Consider the following 14,920-nt stretch of genomic DNA (forward strand, 5'->3'; position numbering starts at 1 on the left):
GTGGTATATTACAATGTCCACGTTAGTGTTTTTCGTATTTGGTGTATCGATTTGCCAAAAGTGTAAAGTTGGTTACTAACATTGCCAAGTTTCAAAGTTTATGTTGTAATTGCAAATTAAGGTAAAGTTCGTGTATGCATTTATAATTAGCCCTAATTTCTAAAATCAGTCTCCAACTTAAAATGATTGTTTTCAATGAAATAAATTTTAAAATGATCGATACATTGTATATACATCCCAATACATTGTGAATATGTCGTCGTTAGATCGTGAATACACCACTAATACATCAAAGATATAGAGAAGATAAAATTTCAATTAGCAGCAACATCTAATAATAATATTTCAATTAGCGGCAACTTTTAATATTTCCTCAATAACTAAAAAAACAAGCCTTCACAATTCAAAATATTATCAAAATCTATTAATCAACAATCAAAACTCTGTGCTCCAACTAAATTATGAAAAAAAAAACGAAAATACTCATTTATTTTTCAAAACTAAGCTTAGAAAAAATCATCGTTTTTTTAGTCTTGAACTCTTTCAAATCCGTTTTAGGAATATGGAAAAATAATAATTAAATAAGTTTGTGAAGCATTTTCAATACATGAAAGATGCATAAATAATACATATTTAAATATTCTGACATGCGTTTTTATGACACGCTTGTTAGACACATTTTTGACACATTTTTGATGCGTTTTGGCACATTTTTTTATTTATGTGTGTCAATGTATATTTTGTTTAGTGATTATGTAAAAAAATGTAAAAAAATCTTGTTATTTTGTTATGAATATAAAAACTCAATCTTTTATGTATTTGAGTAAAATGTGATTCATACTGAAATATTTTTGTTCTTTTCTCTATTACTTAACGAATTTTACAAAATTGATTATCTAAAACTTAAAAACGACATATATTTTTTGGACTTAATTACTTAAAAAAAAACACCTTATAATGTTTTGATTTACCCAAAATCAATTGTACCTTATTTTGAATTTTATGTTTCACACCTAACCCAAAGTACTAAATTGACCTCTTTTATTAAAAAAAGATTAATCATTTTTAGCATATATTCTAATTCGATGTTAATGTTATCAATTTCACATTCTCAAAAATTCAACTAATAATAATTATTTAATTAATAATAATTATCAATAGTTAATTTTTAAATTAAAAACCGTAAAATAAATAAAATTTATTTATTTTTTTAATTTTTTTCTGATTTTCTCCACAAAGTAGAACACTAACTGCTCTTTCTTTTCATGGAAGGAGCACGAGCTAACCCTTTTTTTAAGCTGCTGCTCTTTCTATGGAAGGAGGAGAGTTTCTCCTCCCATGGAAGAAGGAGGAGCACGAGGATAGAAAAAAATATAAAAAAAATATTGTTCCAATAAAAATTTAATGACGGGTTTGTAATTGAAGGAGTACGGTGGTAGGTCAGAAATATTTATTTAAATAATTTGATTTTTAACAAAATTTATAAAACAATAAATTATTAAAATTTATTTGATTTTTTTAAAAACTGAATGATTTTTTTTTTGTATTTTTTCAAATAAAAAAATGGTATAGCCTTCTATTTTGTTGTTATTAATGTTTTTTATTCTTAAATTATTTAAATCTTCAATTATACTTGTGTTGGAGTAGAGATGAAATATAAAAATTTTAAATAGTGTATAATTACATTTTTTTTAAATTATATTATAAATAAAAAAATGTTATAAGATATTTTAATTAGGTCTATTTTTAAGAGGAAAAGGACATATTTTTTAATGTAGTCTTTGGCAATAAATATTTTTTTTATTTGGATGCTTTTGGTTCACCAATATTCGGACAGATTTTAGCTTTCGCGTACAATTTTATTTCTTTTTGTGTGTTAGAATATTTCCTCACGCTACATCACACAAAACACCTAATCATTTAATAAATCACTAATTAAATAATCCAAGTTTTTCAAGGATTGACCTAGAACTTTCCACCTATGTCGAACCCTAATCTTTGACATATATTATTTATTTATTCTCATTATTTAGATATTCTTAAATAATAGCCATCAATAATTTGTGAATTATGTAATTGTATAATTATTTAATATTTAGACTTTACCCTTTTAATTTATTGAGAAGACAGCAAGGTGGAGACAGTCCAAGCATTTTAAAATGTGCTGTCTTTGGAATAGGTAAAGGTAGTTGGTAAAGAAGCCACTTGTCACAATTCAGTTTAAAGAGTGATTTAAGTTTTTTTTTTTTTAAAATGAGTGATCAAGTTTTATAGTAGTGCCTTTCATTTTTAATTATTTAAAATTCTATGTGTATTAATGGATATCAAATTATATCATACATACAATTAATGAAGTCAAGTCGCATGCAGGAGATCCATTCTTTAAGACGATATCGAGTTCTCGTCCAAAAGACTATAGTCTGATAAAACTGATAACCGATTCCATGAGATTCGTCTTGACCGAAATAGTAAGTCGAATTACGAGATAACGCCGAATTTTTTGAGACCCGGATAAAGCGCATCGACCTAAGGACTCGCCCAAACAATCAGATTGACGAAGATTTTTCCTATTTGGATACAAATCAATTTAGAAAGATAAGTTTATTTAAAAAGATATTTCTGAATAAAACTTTCACCTAAATAGGAAACCACACTCCCATTTAAGGTCAACTTTCCTATTTAAAATTCACAAGGTATACGCTATATAAGAATGTCTAAACACACAATTACACTTAGATACTTAAAACGCTGTTCAAAACCTAAATTGATTTTAGCATCAGAGATTAATCGGACCGCCACTGTCTGGTTAGCTTCTACCCTGTTTTGCAGGTTAATCAACCGGATAGAAGGCAAACTCCATTATATATATATATATATATATATATATATATATATATATATATATATATATAATCATCCAAAAAATATATTACAAGTCAACTATCATAAAATATCTAAAACATGAAGCTTTGACATAATAAACTAATAAAAAATTCAAGCATGAAGTACAATTTACATCTCCATTAATTCCACCTTTTAACTTATTTTGTATCAAATATACTTCAACGATTGAACCACAATCTTAATTTAAAAAAAAAATTAAACTTGAAGTTCTAAAAGACATTGAATGATCTTGACTAAATTAAAGATCGACTTAAACAACAATAGCTAAAATCACCAAAACACATTATAAACCACATCAAAAAAAATCAACATATCTTGAAAAATGAAGAAATTTATTGAAATAAAACCACAATCGATAACATAACATAGGTGGAACGACTGCAAAAGTCCAAAAATCATGTCAACCCATTATAACATAGACTCTCTCTGTGATAAAAACCCCTCAAGACCTGGACTCAGATTGTCCGAGATTAGATCCTAGTCGACATACATATTGTTCTGAGATAGGAACCAATTCTCTATACCCGAACACGATTCACTACTAGAAATTCGCTGTTTAGCGACGGAAATTTCCGTCGCTAAACAGCCAAAATCCGTCGGCAAATGTGTTTGCCGACGGATTACCGACGGACGTTTTCCGTCGGTGGATTTCTGGTCGCAAAATTTTTTAGCGACAGAAAATTTTTTTACCGACGAATTATTAAAAATTTAGCGACGGATTTTAGCGGCGAATTTTAATCCGTCGCTAATTTTTTAAAATTAAAAAAAATTAATTAAAATCATAAAATATAATATTATTTAATCGGTAGCCCATCGAACCCAACCACCCGCGATAGACCACACACTGACACCCACCCGCAATTTTCGCAAATTCCCCAACTTCCCAGTAGGTCAACCATCCTTCCATTGCTCCCATCTAAAGCTCTTTAATTTTGGAGTTCCCCCGCGCGTAACTCCATCTTAACCAGCTCATATTCTTATTATATATGTATGTATATTATATTTAAATATAACTAAAAGTAACAAATATTTGCTCTCGCAATTTACTTCAACAATATAAAATATATTTTTTCATACTAATTATTTTTTATAATTAATATTTTTTATAATTATTTTAAATAAAAAAACAAATTATTGCTTACACTTTACCCCCACATTTTAATATAATTATTTTTTACATTAATATTTTTAATTAATATTTTTCAAATACTTTTATTAATAATATTTTTTAATAAATAATAATTTTGTTGATTTAATAATAATTTTTTAACTAATAATAATTTTTTAATTACTAATATTTTTTAATTACAAATATTTTTTTAATTAATAATATTTTTTTAATAAATATTTATTAACTAATATTTTTTTAAAAAAGGAACTTTTTGCGACGGATTGTTTAATCCGTCGCTAAAAATGATGCATTAGCGACGGATTAAACAATCTGTCGCTATTTATTTACTTTGAGCGACGGATTATTGAATCCGTCGCTAAAGTGCATTTTTAATGGCGGGATGAATCCCGCCATTTTTAGCGACGGAATTTCCGTCGCTAAATTTGGCGGGATGATTCCCGCCAATTTTTATTAGGAATTAGCGACGGATTCGAAATCCGTCGCTAAATCTGTCGGTAATATTGATTTTAGCGACGGATTTGAAATTCGTCGCTAAAATCCGTCACTAATCAGCGAATTTCTAGTAGTGATTCCTAGATGTCCAACAAACAATACAGTCTAGTATAAGAGAAAAGATAGAGGGGATCACAAAAAATCCTCTGACAATGGAACGCCTAACACCATAGAAACGTTCAACTCGCACACCACGTATTTGACATAAATAATAACCGAATGAGACACATCACCGACCCTAACAAACTCGGTCACGTTCGTATTCCCTTTGTATATCCTAAACTAGGTAAAGTATTAGGTGAATACTATATTTTATACTTTGTTAGTCATCTTTCTCTTCTTTTTTCTTTCTCGTACCTAAACTAACTTGATTGTCAAAGCGATGTCCCAGAGTTTTCTTCCAGCGTCTTTATAATATGTTGTTCTTTTATTTTAGGTGGGTTTTTCTTGACATGACTACTCTAGACTTTAGTAGATACTTTGTGATGCATCAAAGATAAAACTGAAAAATTAGACAATATACCGATAAAATGATGAATTTTTGGCTCAAGGTTTGAATCACAGCTTCACCATCCTAAAAAGAGAATTTTCATTTTAGAGAAGTTAGAGATTTAGTTTTTCAGAGATAAAACAAGCGATATTTTTAATTTTTATAATTTATCTTTTTCAACTTTTTATTATTATTTTGACCATGTTCTTTTTTCTCAACAATTTTTCTTCTTTTGAATATTTTTAATATATTTTATTATTTTGTGAGTTTATATGTCCACAACTTTGATCAAAATAATAAATTTATTTTTCTAAATAATTTATGACAATTTAATTCGTTAATTTTTTAAATTTGGACAAATATATTCAATTTTTATTTTAATTTTTAACTTCAAAAACCATACTTTACATCTTTATGACCTCTTTATAATTGAAATAGAAAGTAGTAATATGAAATAATTATTCACGGAATCAAAATTTCGTTAGCTATAAAATTAAATCTTGAAATAGATTAAAATGAGTGTTAGATACATTTGGCATAAATTATAAAATTGAGGATTGAATTGTTATAGTATTTTTTAGGGTTAATTACATATAAAATCACCACCTTTACACGAAATTGCAAAAATAACACGACCTTTAAAACGTGGCAATTCAGGGCACCACCTTTCATTTCTTTTCAAAAATAACACGGGCACATTTTTAGTGGCATTTTTGCTGACGTGGCGTGACACGTGGCACTCTCATTGGGTGTCCAAGTCAGCAAAATTTTATCAAAAAATGTGCCCATGTTGTTTTTGAAAAGAAATGAAAGGTGATGCCCTGAATTGACACGTTTTAAAGGTCGTGTTATTTTTGAAAATTCGTGTAAAGGTGGTGATTTTATATGTAGATAACCCTATTTTTTTATAATTTGTTTAAAAATCTATTTATAAAAATCAACAATTTTCGCGTGTTTTGTATATCTAACAAAAACTATTAATTTTTGTATAAAAGTACATAAACTTTTTAATTTTTGCAATTAAGACCATGTTTGCATTTTCTTTGAAAAATGGTGTCATTTTACATCCAAAACGGTGCCGTTTTACATCCAAAACGGTGGCGGTGTCTTAATTGCAAAAATTAAAAAATTCATGTATTTTTATGGCAAAATTAAAAGTTTATGTTAAATACCAAAAACATACGAAAGTTGGTGATTTTTAATGCATTTAGATAAATATATATGATGTATTCTTATGTGAAAAAACAAGAGTTAAAAATCTATGAAAAATTACCATTAATCATGTAAAAATATTCTATTTTTTTATTTTAATAGTCCCGTTCTTCAATTTTTTTATTTTAGCTAGTTTTTTAACTTTCAATTTAAATTGTAGCCATTTGTCCAAATTGAAGCTGAAAATTGAAAAAACTAGCTAAAATAAATAAATGTTATCCAATCAAATGACGAAAATCGGGAACTGGAACCGAAATCGGAATTTTATCCAATCCGTACACGGGCTAAAATTTGAAAATTCGAGATTAGACTAATCATCGACCAGTTTTGAGCAGCATTTTTTTGATTTTTCCCGGTTCTCTACATCGGTTTGATCTCAAAAAAAATTAAAAACAAAAAAGAAACTATTAAAAATATACTTTTAAGATTCGTCAAAATAATGGCTTGATAATTGTATAACTATGTAATATATATATATATATATATATATATATATATATATATATATATATATTACATAGTTATACAATTATATAAATTATTTAATGACACGTAAGACGGTGTAATAAGATGGATTAAAATAGATGAGTTAAATAGAAAAAATATTTACATGAACTTAGTTCATCATGTATTATTATAAACCATCCATTAAAAACATGTCACGTGTTATAATCGCATTATAAAATCCAATCATTTAAAGCAAATCAATTCTAATTAATAGGCTTTTAGTTTAATTTAAAATTCAATAGATGATGTGTTTTCAGATGATTAGATAATTTAATATGATTTTGACACATGCCAAATTTCACGTTGTGAATTAAGTTCATCTAAAAAAATTTCGTGAAATAGCACTACTTTGAAATAGTTAGGCTATTTCAAAAATCAAGATATATGGATTGATTGCTTGATATATTAGGATTAGCCGCATTGGCAATTAGGGATTTATTTAGACTGTCCATGATGTTTTTTATGTATTATACTTAGTAGGGTTAAGTGTAAACTAAATTAAAAGTTTTACGAATTTTAAAATTTGGTAAAATTAATAACCAATTTTGATGTTTTGACAATCACAATATCGAACTATTTCTGGCAAAAAATGTTGACGTGGATATCGTAACACACATTTTCCGGTAGCCATATCAGCGTTTTCTCAATAGAGAATAGGTCGGTATTTTGATTTGTCAAAAATTAAAAGGTAGTAACTGATTTTATCAAATTTTAAAACTCATGTTGTAATTGTAATAACACTAAAGTTTATTATTTATTTAACAATTAACCCTTATATTGATATACATCGCTAGATTAGAAAATAATTTAAAAAATTACAAATCCACATAATATATATAATTCAAAAAATACATGAAATTACTTCTTTGTTTTACTCTAGTTCGATGTGAAATTTAAAAAAATCAATTTTGCACGAATAGAGCCGAGAAAAAAACTAAATCCCCTATTCGATTTGGTTCTAAGTAATTTATTTTTGTATACTATTAAATTAATTTATTTTTGAAGAACTAAAATCAAAATTTTATAGAATTTGAACTAATGCATACTCTTAATAAGAATACCGAGTAAAATTTAGGTATAACATTAAAATGGATGATAAAGAGAATATTGGGGAGACAATACAAATAGAAAAGAGAGCATATGTGCTAAGCTTAGCAAGTGAATGCCACAGAACCTTTCAGAAGCCATGAAAGATACCCTTGTCCCTTCTTATACTATATATATGTCTGAATTGATTGCTAATATTAGTTACCAACCATCTAATTATTCTAGGTCAATATTACTTTATTATACGAATATCTGAATAGAGACAAATTCAAAGATTGCCACCATATGGTATGTCTCATTGATATTTGGGATTATAAAGTTATTGATTTGCCCTAACTTAAATAGTGGTTGTCTTAGCAATTCACTAGCATTTTTTTTAACTAATTAGCTAATTCAAGTAGTTTGGGATTAGTTATTGATGAATGCAAATAGCTTGCTTGTGCAAATTTATGATAGTTTTCTTCTTTTTTTGAAAATTAGTTTCACATTACGTGCTATGCACGTGACTCGTAACGTAACTCGTCAATAAATATATTAGTAAATTTATTTTAATTATATCAATTTTTTTATAATTAATATTAAATTAGTTAAAATTTTTTATAAAAATAAATATAATATATCGGTTGTTAAATTTTTTTCCATACTGAATTTATTCTTCTTTTGGTTCTATAATAACCATAATTAAATAATTAACCTAATTTTATTAGAAATTTAAATAATATTATATTGACCAAATATAGTATTTTAATTTTGTAGTTCAATCAAACTAAAAGATAGGTATTCCTATTAATTTGGAGACAATTTAGTTACTTTTTTACATACTAAAACTAAATTGAAGATAATTTAGCTACCTATTCCAATTAGGACTTTGATTACAATAGTGATTAATTAAATAACTAATTAGTTAATGACTATAAAACCTTTATTTAGTAGTAAACTGAAAAGGATTATTTCATAAATTTGTCTGTCCCCCCCATCCGTGCTTTTATATATAGTATAGATAAGGAAGGTTTTATGTTAACACTATTCTTCTGCAGCCATTTAAAATTTATAGTTGGAGTTTTATCCGAAAACCTAATCAACTCGAATAGTCAATAGAGGTTAATTAACAAGTGAAAAAAAATTAAAGGTGGTGTTTTATAATTTTAAAATATAGAGAACACTTCATGTATTATATATAACAAAAATAGAAACTTCAAAACGTAGATAAGTTGATAGAGCGCTCTCCTAATTTAAGTGAGGTTACGGATTCGAGCCGTACTCACATATGCAGCTGTTTAAAATTTAGAGCCAGAATTTTCCCTCCCGCAAAAGATCTGTCCGGCTCGAATGGGAATTAGTCTGAATGTGTAAGATTTAAAGGTGTCGTTTTATAGTTGAAATCTGTTCAGAACATCTCATTAAATTACCAAAAAAATAATAGAAAAAATGGCACTACAAAGATGTTTAATGGTAGCTAGGGCAGGCCAGAAGCCAAAAATATTTTAACTTTCACCAAGATTCCACACTTGTCCCAAACCATCATTTGCAACATTGGATCTAATCCTTCAAAGCAGGGGCGGAACTAAGGAGGGTCGAAGAGGGTCGGCCGACCCTCCTCGCCGGAAAAAATTAAAAAAAAAATAGATTTTTCGGATTTTTTTCCCGTAGGGGCGGTTATAACCGCCCCTAGAAACCGCCCCTACATGTGTTAGGGGCGGTTTTTTCTCTGTAGGGGCGGTTAAAACCGCCCCTACAACTGAAAATTAACACATTTAAATTGTTTTACAGCAGTTTATTTTTTTTTAAATAGCCGAACGTAAAATTTTGACCCTCCTAAATTAGTGTCCTGGTTCCGCCACTGCTTCAAAGTAGAAAATGCTTCTTTCTTTTCTCTTTTTATGTCTACATCATTACCGCCTTTCCACTTTTAATATTTTTCTCTTTTCTTAGTCCCACTTCTCTTCCTTTATAATCCCCATTCACCCCCCTCACATTCACCAACAACAACAAACACTTGATAAAACAAAATCAAGAAACATAATAACCCTAACTATATACCTTATATATATATATATTCTTTTCTTGATCTTATAGTTTTATTATGGCCGGAAAATCAAGAAACCAGCCTAGCCCCGTCGGCAGCCCGACTTCCGGCAACATATCCGACAAAGAACAAGACCGTTTCCTCCCGATTGCCAACGTTAGTCGTATCATGAAAAAATCTCTGCCTGCAAATGCCAAAATATCCAAAGAAGCTAAAGAAACAGTTCAAGAATGTGTTTCTGAGTTCATCAGCTTTATCACCGGCGAAGCCTCCGATAAGTGTCAGCGAGAGAAGAGAAAAACTATCAACGGCGACGATCTTTTATGGGCTATGACTACGCTTGGTTTTGAGAATTACGTTGGACCCTTAAAAGTTTATCTTAATACTTATAGAGAAACTGAAGGGGACAAGAATTTCATGGTTAAGCCGGAAGATCAGAACCGGTCGCCGTCGTCTCCTCCGGCTGCTTCTGATCATCATCATGTGGATAATTTGCAATTTAACAATATTAATCCGAGGTTTGTTGGCTATGGATATGGAGATAATTTGGTGAGTAGTTCAAGTGGTTTTAATTTTAATAGCATGCAAGAAAATGATGGTAATGGAAATAGATCGGCAATGGCGGCGGCTCAGCTCCATAACGGCGTTGAGTGGTAGAGTAGAGACCAACATGTGTATTTACTATTATGTCAACTTTATACCACTATGTTTCATGTAAGTTAATTACTGAGTTCTTTTTTATTTTATTTTGTTTAACCTAATGTCATAGTCTTTATATATGATACAAATTAAAGGAGTTGCTAATGAGATATAAATTTTAACTTAATTCAAATTCTTTTACTCCATTGTGATAATGTTTTTGATTAATGAAAAAGTTAATTTTTAAATTCAAAATTGGATTAAATTGTTAGTTTGCATGTGGCGCCATGATTCTTAACTCCTCGGCCTCCCCAGATCTTCGATCCACACCATGTATCTTGTTTTCGTGTTTCCAAGTTCATTTGCATTTGAAATCGCTTCCTGTTGGAATTGTTAGCCATGTATTTAGTTGTAGGATTATATTCTGTAATTTTCCGGATTCATCCCAATTAGCATTGTCGCTACCACGTCAGTGGCGGCGTCATGTGCCGTGTCATCAATGGCATCATGGGCAATAAAAGCCAATTCTCCGGCCTAGCAACTTGTATCGATGTTTTCTGCTTTGTTCGGATACGAAATCAACCCCTGCTTAGACCAGTGGACTTGCGTTGACTAGATGAACATTTTTTGTGTTCTAACCAGAACCTGAATCTGACTGTATTGACAAACACATGACAGACACACTACAAGAAATATTAGAATTAGCAGCAAATATTTTTGCTGCTAATAGTGCTAAAATTGTTACTATATAGTAATAAAAAAAATTTGTGGCATGTTGTTGCTAATAAAGCGTTGTCTTAAGTAATTGGTAACGAAATTTGCTGTAAAATGCTGCTATAACTTAACTAATGGCAGCAAATTTTCAAAACTATTGCAGCAAAATGTCTTTTAGCAGCAAAAAATTTAGCTGCAAGAATTATTGTTGCCAAATAAGAAATTCTTGCAACGGTATGACCGCTAGACACTCCAAAAAGAGGTTTAAAATTATCTGTAAACTTCTATGTACATCCATTGCTGTTTTGGATATGTAAATGTTTACTGTTTTGAATGCATATCAAGATCCATTATTAGCAGACTTAATCAGATAATCACGTTGATCTAGTTCCAAACTAATAATTAATCATATAGAATCTTAACATTGTCATGAACACTGTAATTAGTGATTGTATAGGCATTCAAGACAGTAATAATAAAATCGATCTCACTTTTACATCCGGTTAGGTTGTATGCATACAATTGAAATAAAATTCATTTATGTCTTGTATATGTGCTAGAAACACTTAGTATTGGATGTTTCTTTAGGAGTATTTGCTTCATGCATGTCCAGATCAAGTCATATGACAATCATGCATGTTTATATCTACTTTCCAGCCATTCACTTTCTAGTACTTACTTTAGGACGCCCTAGTTTGACGAGACTGTTATTGTTTGAATAACATGAGATATTTTACCTAGGATGTGTCTAATAAATCGACAATATTAATAAATCAAGTATAATAATTATTTCCACAGACTTGAATCTTTTAGTCCAGTGTACGACGACTTATACATCAATAAGCGAGTGGGATGTTCAGTCGGTTAAAAAGGTATTTTTTTAGTTTAATTAGATGTCGATTCCATTTATTTACTACCTGGGCGAATCGGGGCTTGAAACTCCCGCCGCTCACAATAAGAAAAATACAAGAGTTTTGGAAAATTCATACACAAACACGTACAAATATTTCTGCATTTTTCTCATTCAAAATTTCCAAATATGAGTTTTAAAAGATTTCAATTCATTTCTACGAGGAATAATTGGTGCGTTCTGAGGGGATACAAATATCGAGCATAAGCATCTCTAAATTAAACTTGTTCATTTATCTTTATTATTTATTATTTTCTTGCATTTTTTGTTCATTATCATTTTTATATAACAACAGTATAAAAAAGGCCAAACAACCAAAAAAAGGATCAAACATTTGAAGAAATTTTAAACTTTTGAAAAAAATTTCACAAAAATTTCAATCTTTCAATTTCATCCAATTTGTCCTAAAATTTATGATTTCGTTTCAATTTTGTCTAACCCTCAATTGGCACATGCTTGTGATTATGTGGCATGCCACGTAATGTGCCACCATGGCAATTAGTAGGTTAAAAGTGCATTTAAGTTTTTAGATTTAAAAAAAATTACTCCCTTAAACTTAATTATTTCAACTTTTAATTTTAAAAAAATTAAAAAAATATGCTAAATAATCAATATTATAATAAAAATTAATTTAAATATAAATTAATATCTAATTTCTTAAAATAATTAAAATACATTTCTTTTCCGAGACAAACCTCGTGTTCGTCACGAAAAACACAAACGAGTTTCAATTATTTCCGACCGTTCCACTTCCGACACCATTTTTCGGCCGGCTTCTCCGTTTTCCGACCTTTCCACTATTTCCCGACTCCCTCCCCCGTTTTCCGTCTTCAAAACTTGATTAAATCAATCGAATTAATTTAACATAATATTAAAATTTTGTGCGCCAAAAAAAAAGAAAATCATTTTTTTCGAAAATCAAGAAGAACAGCTGCTCGTACTCTTATGAGGAGCAGCATCTCCTCAAGTGATGAGTTGTTGCTCCTCAGGTGAGGAGCATATTTGCTCTTTGGAAAAGGAGAATTATCCTTCCTCAGAAAAAAAAAATTAACAATTTTTAAAAAAATTGTCGGCGAAAAATTTCGTCTACGACAGAGACATGATGATTATTTAATTTGTTTTAATTTGTAATTTTATTTATTTATAGATAAAATAAATGAAAATAAGGTGAAAATATTTAAAAAAATCATAAACATAAAACTTGGTAAATATTTTAAAGTTAAATTGAAACAATTTAAAGTTTGAGGGTATAAATATTTTTTTTAAAAAAATCTAAAAAATTTTATGGAATTTTTACCTTATATTGGCCAAGGTGGCATACTTGTGGCAATGCCTCGTCGTCGCCACATATGCAAAATCAATTGAAAATTGAGAGTTGGATAAAATTGAAATAAAATCATGCGTTTCATGACAAATTGGATATAATTGAAAATTTTAGATTTTTGTGAAACTACCTTCAAAGGTTTGGCTTTTTTTTACTATTTGGCCTATAAAAAATGATTTTAAAAGCCTTTAATTGTTGTCTTGTATTGTTTTTGTAGTGACCTTTTGTACATGTTTTTTTTTTTGGTGACGAGAACTCACTCTACTGAGCCGAAACTCAATATCATTGTCAAACCTCGGGATGTGGACCGCTCGCAAGCCCACATACCTGGTAAATCCGGGCTATAATGGCTAGCAACCCAGCTTCAACCACTCCATATTAAGAAAGGGCGTAGCCGGGGTTCGAACCCACGACCTTTGGCGCCCAGATGGCTGAGACTTAGACCACTAGACCAAACCCGTGCGGGCCTTTTGTACATGTTTTGATGTGGGTTAATATTTTTTTTGCAATTTTTGGGTGTTCTTTGCATTTTCAAACATTAAAATTGCCTTTTCCCGCACTTGTCGCCGTCGAGGAGGCCCGTCACCGCTGGAACTGGCGCCAGCGCTGTCAAGGACGACGGAGATGCAGTCTCTTTTAAGCCATCGGCATTGGCGACGGCAGCAACTTCCCCATTGTTGCCAACGAAAGAGCTTTTATTGCAACCTTGTCTTTGAATATTCTGCCACGGTAAGATCACTAGAGCCGTTACCTTCCATTTACTTCTCTCCGTCGTCTCGGCAAGTCCAACCGTCCATCCTCCATCGTTGTCGTCTTGTCCTTGTATCACTACTACTTTCATGTTCAGTTTCATCTATGGTGTACAAAGTTTCATCTATGGTGTACAGGTAAGGGACGATACATTTGCAAAGGGTTAGTTACAAATGGGAGAAGTGGAAGTTGAGTCTCATGGCCAAACTCTCACTTCCTTTTTTTTAGAAAAGAAGTTTCGGTCTCGATCGTGTTGGATAGTGGCTCTTAACCTTTGTCCTAATTTTCGTGAATAATAAGCTTGTCTTAAATTTTGATTAACAAAAATCGATTTAATCTTAGTGTGCACCTCACCCCGTCGCTCACAGTAACAAAAAAATAAAAAATAAATTTAGAATTAAAAAGTTTTAAAATTAAAAGTAAATTTAGAGTAAACTACATCGCTACAAACTTTATATTTCACTACAATTTGCACCATGGATATTTTTTCGGCAGTGTTGGTCTCTATTTTAGCGCATCTATACCACCCTTAATGTCATGTTTCAACATAGAATTATTTTTATTTTATGGCGGTTTGAGTCGTTGAGCGCGGAAGAGTGCGATCTTGCAGTAATAATATGTTGGGGCACTTGGCAAAATATAAAATTGACTACTTATAATACTATGTCAAAATAATATATACTATATATAAAAGTACGAATGGAAGACATGCACATTTACGATCATGTTCTTTTTATTTTATAAAATATAATTATTAACTAAAAAACTATTAA

The 14,920-nt window shown here is 29.9% G+C and overlaps 1 protein-coding gene across 1 annotated transcript; it reads left to right on the top strand.

Annotated features, from left to right (window-relative positions):
* Positions 1–9,748: 9,748 nt before the first annotated feature.
* LOC126655949 (nuclear transcription factor Y subunit B-3-like) lies at positions 9,749–10,571 on the top strand. Its single transcript, XM_050350362.2, has one exon. The coding sequence runs from the start codon at positions 9,868–9,870 to the stop codon at positions 10,465–10,467; it is 600 nt and encodes a 199-aa protein (XP_050206319.1). The 5' UTR covers positions 9,749–9,867; the 3' UTR covers positions 10,468–10,571.
* Positions 10,572–14,920: the final 4,349 nt, after the last annotated feature.

The sequence above is a fragment of the Mercurialis annua genome, linkage group LG7 (assembly GCF_937616625.2).
Source record: "Mercurialis annua linkage group LG7, ddMerAnnu1.2, whole genome shotgun sequence".
NCBI classification, from domain to species: Eukaryota; Viridiplantae; Streptophyta; class Magnoliopsida; order Malpighiales; family Euphorbiaceae; genus Mercurialis; species Mercurialis annua.

Excerpts from the sequence above, each read along its gene's own strand:
- LOC126655949 (XM_050350362.2), top strand. The coding sequence starts at position 9,868 with ATGGCCGGAAAATCAAGAAACCAGCCTAGCCCCGTCGGCAGCCCGACT.